The following is a 17,301-nucleotide window of genomic DNA, read 5'->3' on the forward strand; positions in this document are numbered from 1 at the left end:
CTTTTTGTTGATATTGCTGTCATCACTTTTACCATTTTAATTTCATCTACATTTCCTGAAGATGCAGTTACAAACACCATATATTTCAGCCGAGGCTAATAAATCAAGAGAATTGTTGGAATATCCTAGAAGCTTTCCAGGGCAAGGAACCCATCAAGAGAAATTCCAAAAAAAAAAAAAGTAGAGCTGAAGGGATGCAATGAGACAAAATAGCAAAAGAAATAGCAAAAGCATATTAAATAAAGCAACATGAAAAGAACTACAGTAAATAATATATCACATATAGAAAAAAGAACATTTTGGAAGATTAATAAGACCAATTCTGTGTTTTGGGAGAAGTATTGCATGCATTCCATGTAAAAACTCTTATTTTGTCCTGAGCAGTTTGCTTATTTGTGCAGTTAAAAAAATCAGACTGAAGCCCCTTGAGTATTGATTCTACCTGGCTACCTGGCTATTTACTGGCTATCCCCTTTAAAAAGCTATGAACAGCAGAGTGCCTCCATGGATGGTAAATCTAGCACTAATAGTCACATATACGGAACCCACTGGTCTTGTACTGACATTTATTATTGCCTGAATAAAATATGTGTCATTCCAACATTGACACAATTTCCCATGTCTTCCCTTTGTACTGTAACTAAAGTTCTTATGCACAAAGAAACTACAGAAGAGTTCAGTTAAGCTGTTACTTCTGGCTTAAAGAGAAGTTGAGTTTAATGTAGACTTCTTCCTGTAGATTTCACTGAAGTGTAAATATTCTGCACACAAGAGTAATCCCTTATAATGAGATGGATTTTTAAAAATGAAAATGTCTGAGAGGAAAACTTCCTGTGCAACTGAGCAGGGCCATAACTTGAATCCAAAAGCTACTGATGACGTTGTGTGCTGTTGTTGTTGTTTTGTTTTGTTTTGTTTTGTTTCTCCCCCCCAATGGATCAAGGAGGGGAACAACAACATATTAAAAGGCAACATATACAATCAATTTAAACTCATAACTCAGTTAAAACATCCATCTGAAAGAACATATATACTAAAAACTTAGTGAAGCAACCAGCACATAATTTAAAATTCATAATTTAAAAATCATTTGGACAGGGCTGCTGAAAGAGACAGGTCTTTATTTGAGTTTTAACTTCAGACAGCATATTTAGCAGTTAAGGCCCCTTCCACACAGTTGAATAAAACTCCACATTTTCTGCATTGAATTGGAATATTTGGCAGTGTGGACTCAAATAACCCAGTTCAAAGCAGATATTGTGGGATTTTCTCCCTTGATATTCTGGGTTATATGGTTGTGTGGAAGGGCCCCAAATCTCTTCCAGCAGATTATTCCACAGTCTTGGGACAGTTGAAAAGATTTCCTCTGAGTGACCATTGCCTATCTAGTCTTTGCTGACTAAAGAGCAAATGTGCCCCAGAGGAGAAGGTGATCCCATAGTTAAACTTGATCCAAACTATATAGGATCTAATTTGGGTTTTAATTTTGCCAAGTCCCCTTTGGGGAGATAAAGTGGGGTATAAATATAAATATAATAATAATAATAATAATAATAATAATAATAATAATAATAATAATAATAAGAAGAAGAAGAAGAAGAAGAAGAAGAAGAAGAAGAAGTAGTAGTAGTAGTTTGTATACAAGGGCTAACATTCAACAGTAATGGAAAGGAATTACAACGAGCTGGCCAAACGTAAGTAGGCATTTTCCAACTCAAATTGATGATAATGCCAGACTGCCTTTTTTGCAGGATGTACCATGAAACTAATAGGTTGAACCTGCTTCCTAGCAAGTCTTGGTAATTATTCACATAGGTTGCTTATGACAATGGGCATTGCATGTGAGCCTGAGGTTGGCTATATTTTCCAGTTGAACAGCAGCTTCTTCAGGAGTAAAAGTTACTGCACCAAATACTTTAAAAAGGAAGCTAAAGCTATGCATATAATGTCTTGATAACTTTATAATGCACACTGCAACTAAAATAATTTAATACATATATTGCTTAAGAGGGTTTTTTTTATTCCTGTTGTCCTACATCTATCCCGTGTGCTTCACTGATAGAAAATTTCCTTCATACTTTCTGTAACTTATATATTCTTTGTAGCATCTCTTTCACCCCACCTTTAAAAAAGATTCAGTGCAAAACCCAAGTCAAATTAATACTGAGGCTGACAGCAGTGATGACTAAAGAGGTATTTCATATTTCCTCAGAGCTGACTGATATAGTACCCTTTCCAGATACTCTACTCTATTTAAGACCCATTTAATGTGCTTTATAAAGATCACTATGCATTATTTATTTCTGGGTATTAGCTCAATACTCTTGAGGTATGATTTCAACCGAGCTTTGAACAAAAAGCAGAGTTTTACAGGGGTCAGATCAATGGCCTATCTAGACCACTATTTCTCTTCCAAGAGGCACAGTGATAATAGAATACAGCAACAAGTGAGAATGTTCATGAATTATTTATTGTTTCCCTTGAAACTGATTATCCTCAAGCAAACCAGATACGGATACCAGGATACATGGTTATGAAGTGTGGGGAACAGGGATTTTTTAAAGGGAAGAATGATATAACAGCAGCATGAGCATTTAAATTTCTACACGTTTTCTGTTCTGTTACACTTCAGAGCACTCCAAGTGCTCTTTAGTTCCAGTGATTGTCAACTGTGGTAGCATAAGATAACACAAAGTAGGATAAAGAGAAGCTGTGAATCTGCCAGAGGTTCACATGCAGGAATTTTCCCCAAATTTCTGTTCCACTGCTCTCATCCCCAAATCCTCTTAAAACCTTTTTTTTTAAAAAAAAATCAAGTACTGTAAAATGACCATTCTATGCAGGGCATGAGAATTATGAGGGCCCATGCCTCTTATTGGACTAAATGTTCCAACAGTTCCACCCACTATAGCGACTAATAAGAGCTGCTAGATCACAAAAACCTCAAGGATCACATGATCTCCACCCTTGATTTTAGGGACTCATTGAATGGGAAATTACTGAAAGGAAAATTCTGAAATCACATTCTGGGCTTGTATCTTTGAAATCTAAATACAGTAAAACACTGCTCGTCCGAGCCCCGCTCGTCCAAGCCTCTGTGCAATCCGAGCGGGGTGAACGGGGAGGGCCGCAAAGGCCCTCCCCATTCACCTGTTCGCTGGCATGTGTCCTAGCAACATGCACAGGACACTCGCTCCTTGGGAGGTGCCCCCTGCGTGTTGCTAGGTAGATAGCAAGCTACCTAGCAACACGCAGGGGGCACCTCCCAAGGGGTGAGCGCCCCCTGTGTTTTGCTAGGTAGCTTGCTATCTACGTAGCAACATGCAGGGCTGGCTCCTTCGCTGCCGGCCCCCGAGGCACAGGCGGGTGGGTGAACTGGGAGGGCTTTTGCGGTCCTCCCCCTTCACCCACTCAATGACTGGCCCAAACGCCTGCCAAAGGGAGAAGTTTCCTCTCCGTTCGGTGGGTGCTTGGACCCAGAGAAGCAGCAAGCTTCTCTGGATCCAAACCGCGGCCATGGAGGCTTCCCCTCCATTCAGCTGCAGCTTGGATCCAGGGAAGCTTGCAGCTCCTCTCAATCCAAACCACATCCGAACAGAGAGGTTTCCCCTCCGTTTGGCCGCAGCTTGGATCCAGGGGAGCTTGCAGCTCCTCTGGATCCAAACCTCATCCGAATGGAGACGTTTCCCTTCCATTTGGCCACAGCTTGGATCCAGGGGAGCTTGCAGCTCCTCTGGATCCAAACTTCGTCCGAACTGAGAGGTTTCCCCTCCGTTTGGCCGCAGCTTGGATTCAGGGGAGCTTGTAGCTACTCTGGATCCAAAACTTGTCCGAACGGAGAGGCTTCCCCTCCATTTGGCCGCAGCTTGGATTCAGGGGAGCTTGCCGCTCCTCTGGATCCAAACCGCATCCAAACGGAGGCTTCCCCTCCATTTGGCCGCAGCTTGGATTCAGGGGAGCTTGCCGCTGCTTGGATTCAGGGGAGCTAAGAAAACGTATCTCGGAGGTGGATTTTGATCATCTAATCATTCTGGGCAATTATAATGGTGTACTAGACTCAAATTTAGATACAAGTAAGGTATTTAAAAATAAGAAGAATGAAAAGGCAAGATTAATCCCACAGATCTTCAGGAACTTGAAGGAAGAATTTGACTTGAAGGATATTTGGCGTACTAAAAATCCAGATACTAGAGATTATACGTTTTTTTCTCATAGATTTAAAACATGGTTGAGAATCGACATGATATGGCTCTCTAATACATTATGTACGAAAGTAGATGAAATTATTATCTTACCAAGGGACAAATCTGATCATAATCCAATAATGATGAAAATAAATAATAAAAAAACATTTGGGAAATGGAGGCTGGACAATAATTTAATTAAGAAGGAGGAGGATATAATTAAAAACAAGAAATTGATGAGGGAATTTTTTGAGATGAATTCTACTCCAGAAATTAAAGATCAAATGATTTGGGATACATATAAGGCAGTAATAAGGGGTTATCTTATACAACAAAAAGCCATGAAAAATAAAGTGAAATTCCAAAGACTAAATGAGATTAATAAAGAAATAAACACAACAGAGAAAGATCTAAAGAGAGACCCACATAAATTAAACTTAATAACTAAACTTAAGAATTTGCGAAACAGAAAAAGAGACTTAGAAATAGAGCAGATGGCAAAACAATTAAAGTTTATAAAACAATATAATTTTGAAAATGCAAACAAGCCCAGAGCATGGTTATCACGAAAAATAAGAAAGAAAGAAAAACAACAACAGATTGTAAAAATAAGGAAAGGGAAAGAATTTTTTGTAGGAGTTTGAAGAATTTTATACTAAACTTTATAATCAGGACAAGATTAATTTGGATGAGATTGGGGAATATTTAGGGGCACAAAACCTTCAAAAAATTACTGATTACCAGCGAGAACAATTAAATAAAGAAATAACAGAAGAGGAAATCAGGAAAGCTATGAAAAGTATGAAACCCAATAAAGCCCCAGGACCGGATGGATTTCCAATTTCTTTTTATAGAGCGATGGAGGAAGAACTTTTGCTGTGATTAAAGAAAATAATGAATGATGCTTTGAAGAAGAGATTAATACCAAACTCTTGGACTAGGGTGGACATAATAACAATTCCAAAAGAAAATGGAGATGAGACTGAAGGACGTAATTATAGACCCATCTCTCTTCTGAATGTGGATTAAAAAATATTTACTACCATATTAGCAAATAGTTTCAAAACTTTTTTGAACAGCTGGATTGGGAAGGAACAAAGTGGTTTTCTACCGAATAGAAACATAAAGGATAATGTTAGATGTGTAGTAGACACTATTGAGTACTACGAACATTACCATCAGAAAGAAGCAGGAATTCATTAAAGATTGTATGATTAAATGGGGGAAAAATATAGGGAAGCCAATAAAAATTGAAGAATGGGAAAGAGCTTGGAATCATAGACTAAAATTTACGTACTCGGTAGACCTAAAAGAAAGCTGTCTGAAAATTTTTTATAGATGGTATCTGACCCCACAGAAATTATCAAAATACTTTAAGTCTACTTCAAATAAATGCTGGAAGTGTGGTGAAAAGGAAGGCACGTACTTCCACTGTTGGTGGACTTGTGCAAAAGCAAAAGAATTCTGGAAAGAAATACATAGGAATATACAGAGAATACTTCAAATTAGGATTAGTTTAGACCCCAAGTTGCTCCTCCTGGGTATGTATGACAATGTAGAAGAAAAAAAATAAAGAAATCTTATTTAATTATCTGATAACAGCAGCAAGAATAACATATGGTAAGGGATGGAGGGAAAAAAACAGTCCGGATATAAAAAAAACTGGTTTATTAAAATTTTGGAAATTATGAGTGCAGACAAATTAACATACTTATTATCGAATACTCAAAGCAAACCCAAAAAACAAACAGATTGGGAATTAGTTACAAACTATTTAAGAACAGCAAACTGTAAAGTGATAATATAAGGATACAATAACCAAAGATAAAAGACTACACAACTGCCCCGGAATAAACACTAAAGGAGAGAAAAATAATACAACAAACAAATAGAAAAGGAAAAATAAGGGTATAGTTTATACCAAATGAATACGATACATAACAACACACATCTGATGGAAGTCAATTTTAATTATATGTGATAACTATTAGTATTTAAGTGATGTTCTGATTTTTTGTTTTTTGCTTTCTGTTTTCTGTTTCTGTCCTCTTTTTCTTTTTCCTTTTGTTTCCTGATGTAGGGTTTCGATTAATAGATTTCCCCTAACCTCCTATATATATTTTCTTACCCCCATCTTATCCTCCATGTTATCCCCCTTCACTGTGTGTAATGGTCGATGTGATTCACACCCCTTGGCAAATGACTTTAATAAAAAATTATTTTAAAAAAAAGAAGAAAAAGAAGCCCTACTGGCCCTGGATGCCGAGAAGGCATTCGATAATTTAAATTGGAACTTCTTTAAATTATTAGTTAAAGAAATAGATTTGGGTTATTATTTTTCAAATGCCCTAGAGGCAATATATGATGATCAATATGCTAGAGTGTTGATAAATGGTCAACAAACAAAAGAATTCAAAATTGAAAAGGGAGCCAGGCAAGGGTGTCCCCTTTCTCCTCTAATATTCATCTTTGCCATAGAAATTCTAATAAGAAATATCAGACAGGATGCCCAATTAAAAGGAATAAAATTAAGAAGTCAAGAATTTAAAATACGAGCCTTTGAGGACAATATAATTTGCATAATTGAAGACCCCAGAAAACAAATTTTGAATTGGATCCAGAAAATAGAAAGGTTTGGTAGATTAGCGGGTTTTTACATTAACAAAGAGAAAACTAAAATTCTTTCGAAGAACATGACTAAGGGAAATGAGGAAAGACTACAAGAAATGACGGGAATTAAGGTGGTACCAAAACTTAAATATTTAGGAATTTGGATAATGGCAAAAAATGCCCAATTATTGGAAAATAACTATAATGTTAAATGGAAAGATATAAAGAAGGATTTACAAAATTGGCAATTTCTAAATATCTCACTTCTGGGCCGGATTGCAATTATTAAGATGAATGTTTTACCTCAATTACTGTATCTATTTCAAAATTTACCAATTATTAGGAATAATAATATTTTTAAAGATTGGAATAAAACATTATCTAAATTTATCTGGAGAAATAAGAAACCAAGAATTAAGTACACCATTATGACAGATGTAACAAAAAGAGGTGGCTTTGGTCTTCCTAACTTGCAACTTTATTTTGAAGCAAGTGCATTATTGTGGATAAAAGATTGGGCAACACTAGAAAATGAAAGTATACTAACTTTGGAGGGGGTGGAATTACGCCGAGGATGGCACGCATACATTGGGTACGAAAAAAGGAAAATTGAGAAAAATTTCGGGAACCATTTTATCAGATCAGCCTTAATTAAAGTTTGGGAAAAATATAAGCTGCGATTTTATAAAAACAAGATTCCATTGTGGATCTCTTCGCTGGAGGCTAACCAAAGGAATATATTGGGATGGCCAAAATGGCCAAAATATAAAGATGTTTTGATTAAAAGGAAAGATAAATATGGACTAAAAATACAAGATGAGCTAAAGGTGAACTTTCCGGCTATCTCCTGGTTTCAATATGCCCAAATAAAGGAACAGTTTGATAAAGATAGTGTAATTGGGTTTAGTAATCCTGATAATGTGTGGGATAACATATTACTAAACAATAAGAAAACAATTTCGAAGATCTACACTATTTTGTTAGATTGGTCAACAGAAACTGAGGAAATTAAAAATTGTATGATAAAATGGGCCAGAAATGCCGGCCGTCCAATTAAATTAGTGGAATGGGAAGAAATGTGGAATAAGAAGTTGAAATATACGTATGCTACTGATTTAAAAGAAAATTGGCTCAAAATGTTTCATAGATGGTATATGACACCAAAAAAATTAGGCCAGATGTATAAAAAATATGATAGAAAATGTTGGAAATGTAAAGTCCAGGATGGCTCATTTTACCACTTATGGTGGTCTTGTGAAAAGTCTAAAAAATATTGGAAAATGATCCACCAAGAAACACAAATTATTTTACAAAAACATTTTTTATTAAAACCTGAATACTACTTATTAGGAATTACAGATAAAGAGACCAAATTTGATATGAATGATGAAATTCTGTTCACATATTGTGCTACAGCCGCCAGGATGACATTTGCGAAAACATGGAAACTAGAGGACATTCCGAAAAAGGACTCTTGGTTGGATAAAGTAGAAGAGATATATAATATGGACAAACTTACGTTCCTTCTGAAGGAGACAAGAGGACACTATGTAAGAAGGACAAATTGGACCAAAATAGAAGAATATTTTAAGAAAGTAATATAGACTAAAAATGTGTGAATTAGAAAAATGTTAAATACAGTGAAATCATGTGTATAGGTATAGATTGGAAGTTTACTTCCTAGTTTTGGTGATGTTTCCCTGAACCCTACCTAGTTTTGTTTTTCCCTTCTCCTTTCCTTGTCTCCCGTCCTATTTACCCCTTTTTTTCTTTTTCTTTCTTTTCCTTTTTTTCTCCACTTCCCCTTTCCCCACTTTCCTCACATATCCCCGTTTTTAAATTGTGCACTGTATTTGCAAAATGATAATAAAAATACTTTTTTAAAAAAAGAATTAAAGAGTGCTTCCTTCTGATTAGGCATAAATAGGATTAAAATGTTAGTATTGCCTAATCCAGTTGACAACAACTTTCCAATATCCCAAATGGTAAGTTAAAGCTCCACTGCATTAGTGCAAATTTGACACATATATTAAAACTACACTGCATTAGTTCCATCTTTGCCTGGAGCTTATCACATGACGCTATGGCTCCCTCACTGCTGTACCATACTGTACAGCAGTGGTTCTCAACCTATCGGTCCCCAGGTGTTTTGGCCTACAATTTCCAGAAATCCCAGTCAGTGTACCAGCTGTTGGGATTTCTGGGAGTTGAAGACCAAAACATCTGGGGACCATCAAGTTGAGAGCCACAGCTGTACAGTCATATGGAAATCGATTATTTCTCTGCTTGAAACAATCTGTTAATGGGCTCCTTCCCTCTATAGTTTATTAGCCACTTTGAATATGAATGCTTAATTCCACTTGGTTGAAATATCGTGAATATAGTGGATGCAATGGGGGTGTTGCTCTCCATTTAGGGATTCCCTGTGAATCTTTATTACAGAAACACCAACTATTTCTGGAGACTGGACTAGGAGGATGGTGATGTTCTGGGTTTGCATGTGAAAAAGTCCTTTGGTTTATTAATTATATATTAAAGTATGCATAATGTAAGAAGCTGTTGGGAAGAAGCAAGAATTTAATATTGGAATGAATGCTGATGGGTGGTGTTTTAGTAAATTTGCGTAAGGCTATGAATGATAGCTGGGAGTTCAGTTTGAAAAGGGTTCAGTTAGGCAAAGGTTCCTTTTAGAATCGAGCTGCAGTGAGAGAAGATAGTTTTGTTTGGGGTTTAGTATGGTTGCTCTTTGTTAGCATGAGATGTGTATGAGAGAGGGTGTGTGGTATTTAGAATGTAGTAAATATTTTTTTTTCCTGATTTCATATGCTCAACTTCTGTAAATAAAGATTTTTGTTTTATACACTTTCACCTCCAAAAAGATTATATATTTCAGATCTTGAATCCAGACAAGGTGTCTGCACTGAGTTTTAAAAAGGTAAAGGTTTCCCCTGACGTTAAGTCCAGTCTTGTCTGAGTCTGGGGGTTGGTGCTCATCTCCATTTCTAAGCCAAAGAGCCGGCGTTGTCTGTAGACACCTCCAAGGTCATGTGGCCATCATGACTGCATGGAGTGCCATTACCTTCCCACCGGAGCGGTACCTTGGCATGTTTTCAAACTGCTAGGTTGGCAGAAGCTGGAGCAACAGCGGGCGCTCACTGTCGCAGCTATCAATCTGAGGTTCCAAACATTCAACCTCTTCTGCAGAAGCTGCACCCTTCATCCAAGGAGAAAACCCCAAAACAAACTGTCTTTTAGTAAAGAAAGATTTATATGAAAATACATACAAACAAAACAGTCCTTTGCTTTTATCAGCAGCTTTCAACAGTGAAACAAAATGTTATCTTCAAGCTTTCTTCAGCTCCACCCCAACAGCTTTCCAACAGCAACACCATCACCTTCACAATCACATTCACTAACACAAGATTTATTCAGTCTCTATTAATAGCACTCAGTCTTTAGCAGGTGTCTTGATTGCTGCTGGTCATACATGGATAGGACATGATTCTTACAAACACTTATCCATTTTCACATAAGAAATGACCTAAATAATATAAAACTCTGACACTCAGTCCACTCCCAGGATTTGAACCTGGGATCTTTTGGTCTGCAAGTTCAGCAGCTCAGTGCTTTAACACACTTCTCCACCGGGGCTCCTGCATTGAGTTTAGACAGACGGAATATAGACCGCAGTTGCCTAAATCTTCCTAGGTGTCTTTAGGTCACTGGAGCAGTCTTTATAGTAGGTGTTACACAAGTGGAAACTCCTTATATTAGAGACGGAGATCAGGGAAGATCCTTGATCTTGGTAATTTCAGTAAGTATCATAAAAATCTTCACATTTGTTGGGTTAAATAATAGAAGTCCACATTTGGACACATTTCATGGGACTACATGAGATGAGAACCCCTATAAGGATACCAAGACTTCCAAGAGTTTCTAAAACCATTTATACATATTTTCCATCCTCAAGCATATTAATTTTACATTATTGTAAAATATTCTTTTATTAGGGAAAGGTAACAATAACAAAATTCCACTATAATCTTGTTAAGAGTTAATGCTGAGAAAGACTGTGCATATATGCCAGGAAAAGTTTACATAAAGATTTAATACACAAAATATTTAAAGCAATATACAAAAGCAGGAGGAAAAGCAAGTATTGATGGAGAGGGGGAGCACAGAACAATGGTGAAAGTAGCATCCACCCAATCTGGACAGAAAGTGGGTTCTATAATAGCATCATTTGTGCAATTACAGCATTCTGCCTTTTTTTTTTTACTTCAGAAAACTCTCCCAATCATGGTGTTGGTGGAAGAGGAGGACTAGAAGCAATCGGTAGTATAATTGGCACTATTGTATTTCAAGCATGAGAAAGCCAATATGAAAAGTAACACATTTGAAGTGCAAATGCATTGATGATCTACAATTGCATTTCTGCCACATTTCCGAATTGGAGAAGTGGTTTTCAAATTAAACAACCAACTAGTGCAATAAGTACCACCAAATAAGAGACTGAACATGAGACTTAAAATTGCTTGTGTCAGTATCTTGCAGTCCTCTCCACTAAATCCAACATAATATCTAACATTCAGCAGATATAGGATTAGTTACAGTTATCCCTCCATGTTTGTTGATTAAGGATTTGTGGATTTAATTATTGTTTAATTGCTGTACTTGCCACTATCTCTGCTGCTAGCCTAAACATGATGGAAAAAGTATATTCTCTCTATGCATGATTATATCATTGGCTTCTAGCAGAAGTAGAACATAGAATTCTGCTAGAAAATTAGAAATACCTAGGGAGAATACTTCTCTGTGCATTTGTAGGTCTTTCGGCATAATTCTACAGTCAACGTCTAATGGAGATTGACCATAGAATTGCACTGGAGAATCTACAAATGTCCCAAGAAAAGTATTTTCAAGCAAAAAAAAAAAAAGGATTGTGATTTTTAGTTTTAGTTTTGTTATCCTTTGTCCCTCACCCACATAAATGTTAAAGCCAGCTAATGGTATATATGAAGTTCTCATGATGACCAGATTTTAAGATACAGTGGAACCTCAACTTAAGAGCATCCCAACTTAAAAGTGTTTTAATTAAGAGCCATCACTTGGCCCCGTGTTTCGCTTTGACATATGAGCAGCACTGTAAGTTAAGAGCTAGGTGAGAGGGAGCACTAGTGCAAGAGTACGTGGCTCTAGGGCTTCAAGGGACTGGCCTCTGTGCCTCATGTTCTTGTCCGCTTTGGGAGATTGTTGTCCACTTTGCTCTTGTCTGTTTAGAAGAACTTTGGATTGGTTGATTTTGTGTGGTTTTTATTCCTGGTATGTTTGGCTTCATGAAGAGAGAGAGGGAGGGAAAGCAAGAGGAGGAGGGAGGCTGGAATGAGTACAGTATGAAGAAAATGATGCTTCTGCTTCTTTACTTAATGCTTTCTTACAATAACAACAATAACAACAACAACAACAACAACAACAACAACAACAAGGGGCCGGGCTGTGGCGCAGCTAGCTAGTAACCAGCTGCTATAAATCACTACTGACCGAGAGGTCATGAGTTCGAAGCCCGGGTCGGGTTAAGCCTCCGACCATAAAAAAAAAAAATAGCCCCGGCTTGCTGTTGACCTAGCAGCCCCGAAAGACAGTTGAATCTGTCAATTAGGGAAATTTAGGGACGCTTTATGCGGGAGGCTAATTTAACTAATCTACAACACCATAAAACTGCTCACGAGGAAAAGAAGAGGAAGAACAGCCACCAATGGACGGTGAAGCAACAGCTCCCCCTGTGGCCGGAAATCGTGAAGCTGGAAGATGTTAAAAAAAATGCCTCTGTGTCTGTCTAAAACTGAATGTTGTTTGTCTATTGGCATTGAATGTTTGCCATATATGTGTTCATTGTAATCCGCCCTGAGTCCCCTTCGGGGTGAGAAGGGCGGAATATAAATACTGTAAATAAATAAATAAATAAACAAACAACAACAACAACAGCAACAACAACATATAACCTGCCTCCATCTCCCCAAAGGGACTTGAGGCGGCTTATATGGGGACCAAATCCTGAATAAACATGGGATTAACGGTACAAAATTAAAACACATAACAAAAACAATGTAATCAAAACAATTAAAACCAAGGAAATAAAAACATCATAAAATACATCAATCAACATCACAAAATCGAACAGTGGGCCTACTGAGAATTGCAAGGGAAGGGCAGGGCTTGTGCAAAATGAAGCACAATTGGACCAGGGCTGGTAATAAAGTGCTGGAAACCAGAATAATAAATAAATTAGGGGTGGACAGAGATGATTACAAGCTAAACTGTTATTTGAAGGCATGTTAAAACACCCAGGTTTTCACATCTTTGCGGAATGCACAACTTTGTGCTTCTGCCATTCTGCCATAACTTTGTGCTTATACCACAAGAAAGATCTTATACCACAAGAAAGATCTTTCTTATTTTATTGTTCCATGTGTATGTGCAGGTTTTGTTTTGCTGTTACACTGACTAACACACAGTTTGTTGCCTCAGATGTGCTGCCTTGCCACAACATTGTGCTTCTACCATTTTTAAGTTGATCTTTCTTTTTTATTGTTCCATGGGAATGTGCATTTATACAAAATTTATAACTATTTATATTTATAAAATACATTTTCTTATTTAAAGACATGTAACAAAAATGGGGTGGGGTCTCAGGGGCCAGAACAGATTAATAAGATTTCAGTGCATTTCAATGGGAAAATTCACTATGAGATAAGAATGATCTGAGTTAAGAGTTTGGTCACAGTATGAATAAAACTCTTAACTCAATCACTGTAGTACATGTAACAAATGTACAAAATTTATTTTAAGATAGGTTCTTTGTTTGCCATGGCCAGTTCATCCATTTCCACTATTCTAAAAGCTTTTACAATAAATCTTTCTGTTGTCAGAAAGTCTGATTTCTTCTAATGTTGTGCAGATAACATCCATGCTGTAATTACCATGTAGTGCAGTAGTGTAATGATTTATAGTTTGTAGTTTAGTGATTTGATTTATTTGGCATTCCCAATAAAAATAATCTAGGCACTAACTGTAGTTTTGATTTGAAAAAATTCCTGTACCTTGCTCAAGAATTCTCTTGGTTTTTTACAAAACCAGCACATGGAATTTATTAAAAAATCTAACATGCTAGAAGGAAAAATGGAAAATAAACTTTTTATTAGTTTTAGTTCTGTTTTTAATGTAGATGTTTTATCAATTGTATGTTTTTAAGGCATTGAAATGTTGCCGATATGTGAAGTCTCCCTCAGGGTTGAGAAGGACAGGGTACAAATATGATAAATAAATAAATAGCATATTGTAATAGGAAGGAAAATTGTACATGACTATCTTCAACCAAAAAGAATGGGAAGTCACTACTACAGAAAGGGTGGGAGAAGGAAATACCATAGTCAGGTAATAATACTAATACGAATACTACTACCACTACTACTACTACTAATAATAATAATAATTTTATTCTTGTACCCCGCCTCCATCTCCCCGCAGGGTACAACCAATGTACAGATGTTAGGAAGTATTGCATTGGTTAATGTATAAATACATTAACCCCCCTTGATGGATTGTCACCTTGACGTGGTGAGGGGGCTTGCGTGTTCCAATAAACCTGAGGGCACAACCACTGGAGTCATGCACTCCCAGGAGTGGCCACAGGGGAGGATCCAGACCAAGAACAATCCAAAGACCCAAAGACCTCAATGGCGGAGCAGGCGGAGGATAACATGGTACATATTACAACAGCTGTGAAGGCGGAAGAAGGCTGCAACAGACTGAGAAGCCACTCTCGTTGTGTTAACCACACCACTGCTGGGACCTCAATCTGTGAAGACTGTGTGTTGACCGGCCGTGCACCGACCTCCACACATTAAAAAAAATCACGCACAGGTGTCTTCCAAGAAATGGAGGACCATCATCCTCAAACTATGAGGGATCGCCTAAGAAATACATTTGTACAGATTTTTATTGTTGTCCTTTTAAATAAATATGTAAATTCAAAATTAGAATTTTTTAAAAAATTAGAACAAGATTCTTTTGAAGGAACTATGACCTTGAAATGGAAAGTAGGTAAATATCCAGGAATGACTAAAAACAAATATGAAAAACTTGAACTTTTTTTAAAAACCCTTATAATTTCTTCAAAAGATGCCTTTTTGAGGAAGGAGCATCTATTAGACTCATCAGTAAATGAACTTCTGTGCTCTAGTTGTGGAGAGGTAAAAAGCACACAGCCATGTTTGAACATTTCACGTACCTGAAACACTGTCATCCAGTTTTGCAGATATCTTAACTCAGATGAAAGGCATCTCTCTTTTAAAAAAGAAAAGAAAAGAATCATAATTACTATATTAGTTACAACTAAGCCTGTCCAGTTTTTTTGCTTCATTTGATACTACTCCATGCATTTATTGGAATGAAAATTCTACCCCTGACATGGCCTTTATCGTTTTATTTACAGTATTTATTTATTTACAGTATTTATATTCCGCCCTTCTCACCCCGAAGGGGACTCAGGGCGGATCACATTATACACACATAGGGCAAACATTCAATGCCCATAAACACATCAAACAGAGACCGAGACAGACAGACGCAGAGGCAATTTTTAACTTTCTCCTGAGGGGATGTTCGATTCTGGCCACAGGGGGGAGCAGCTGCTTCATCATTCACTCTGACGGCACTTCCTCATTCCAGGTCGTAAATTAGTTAAACTTGCCTCCCCACTTTTTTTTATAAGTGGTACCTTATTTCCTACTTGATAGATGCAACTATCTTTTGGGTTGCTAGGTCAGCAACGAGCAGGGGCTATTTTTTATTTTTAATTGATGGGTGCTCACCCTGCCACGGGCTGGCCTCGAACTTATGACCTCATGATCAGAGTGATTTATTGCAGCTGCTCAACAGCCTGCGCCACAGTCCGGCCCCTTGTCGTTTTGCGACTACACCCCCACAACTAGTCAATGGATCCTTTGTGAGGAGATAGGTTGAATTTAGGGATTCTATAAACAAGGAATCCAAGGTGTTGAACACTTCCTTCCAAATAGATTCCTAATATGAAATAAGCCTCATCCATATGTTCATTGGATGGTTCCAGTCAAGTTGCTTACTCTACAGTCAAATCACTGTTGATGGCAAATAAGGATGGTATGAAAATCATGGGTAAAATAGTAACATTGGATAGATTTTTTAAAAACCCTACATTTGATCTAGGTATCGTAATGTAGCAATCTGAAATAATGGAATCTACATTTGCTCATTCCTTCCTAAAGCTTCATATTGGATACCACCACTGTTAGTCAGTTAAAGATCCAAAAAGGACACAACTAATAGTCCCACATTTTGTTGTAGGCAATAATCTGTATTCTGTAGACGAAGCTCATCTAGAGATTATACAAGGAAACCTAATTGAACAGATTCTTCAGAGTGAACCCACAATAGCTAGATGTTGACTGACAGGAGTGAAAGAAATGTCCAAGCAGCTTTTAAAGAAACAAGCTAATGATTTATATTTAGCCACTTTTATTCAAAAGCTGAGCATAAATATCTTCCAAGTGTCAAATTTTGATTTTACTGGCATTCCTTTTTTGTAATCCAGATTTTCAGTGCAACAAGACTTAAAATGCAAGCACTTGTTAGTATATGAAATGTGCATTTGCCAGTGCATACACAATATTAAAATCTTATAGCAAAAAGCTTCCATCTACATAATGTCAAAGTTACTGAGTCATTGATTACAAGGAAGCAGGAAAAACACAAATCTTTTAGGGGCAAGTGTCAGAAAGTGAGGGGGGCTCTGCATGGTCCAGCTGGATGGAACCATTTTGATCCCACTGGACTGTCACCTAACTTTTCCTTTTGCCATCACTACCACTGGATGGCCACAGAGCTCACTAAGCTTTTCTAGAATCATAACTTCACTAGGTTCGAATCTAGATGCAATACGAGAGAAGATCTACCAACTCAGTGAACATTTTTAAAATCAACACTTAGGTCATTTCCAATTGGTGTAGCTGGGAGTGAAAATTTTATTTAGGCTGTAATATTTTCCCATTTCAATATATTTACTCACTAGTTTGGTGTTGTGGTTCCCATTGTTTTACTGGACAGATAAAGAATGAGAATGGAAAAAGAAAAACTATGAAGCCACACCCTCTTTTTGTAGTTCTACTTGATTTTTTTTGAAGCTAGGGGATCATTAGTAGCAACAGAAACTGCTGTCTCTGGAACAGAAAGTGCAATCAGATCTTTCATTTTCGGAGCCACAGAAAACCTCTTGATCTTGGCCCTTCCAGACTTTCAGTTGTATTATGAGGCAGCGGCCCTGAGCTGGGTCAAGGACTGGGTCTCTCTTAAGAAGAGAAAGACATTGGCCCTGGAAGGACAAGACCTAAATAAAGAGTGGCACAGCTACCTCTGGAGAGGGAAAACCAGCAAAGAAAAAAATTCAAAAATCACTATTTGAGGGCAGAAC

General features: G+C 37.2%; 1 protein-coding gene across 8 annotated transcripts in view; it reads right to left on the minus strand.

Annotated features, from left to right (window-relative positions):
• sgcd (sarcoglycan delta) overlaps positions 1 to 17,301 on the minus strand; it is a 906,913-nt gene that overhangs the window by 724,164 nt on the left and 165,448 nt on the right. For 7 of the 8 annotated variants that reach the window (XM_062973866.1, XM_062973867.1, XM_062973869.1 and 4 more), the window contains exon 2: positions 15,085 to 15,140. The exons of the other annotated variant lie outside the window; for it this stretch is intronic. In XM_062973866.1, coding sequence (XP_062829936.1) covers positions 15,085 to 15,099 — 15 coding nt within the window. In that variant the 5' untranslated portion in view covers positions 15,100 to 15,140. The remainder of the gene's footprint in view (positions 1 to 15,084; positions 15,141 to 17,301) is intronic. 8 annotated transcript variants of the gene reach the window in all.

This window comes from Anolis carolinensis, chromosome 2 (genome assembly GCF_035594765.1).
Source record: "Anolis carolinensis isolate JA03-04 chromosome 2, rAnoCar3.1.pri, whole genome shotgun sequence".
NCBI classification, from domain to species: Eukaryota; Metazoa; Chordata; class Lepidosauria; order Squamata; family Dactyloidae; genus Anolis; species Anolis carolinensis.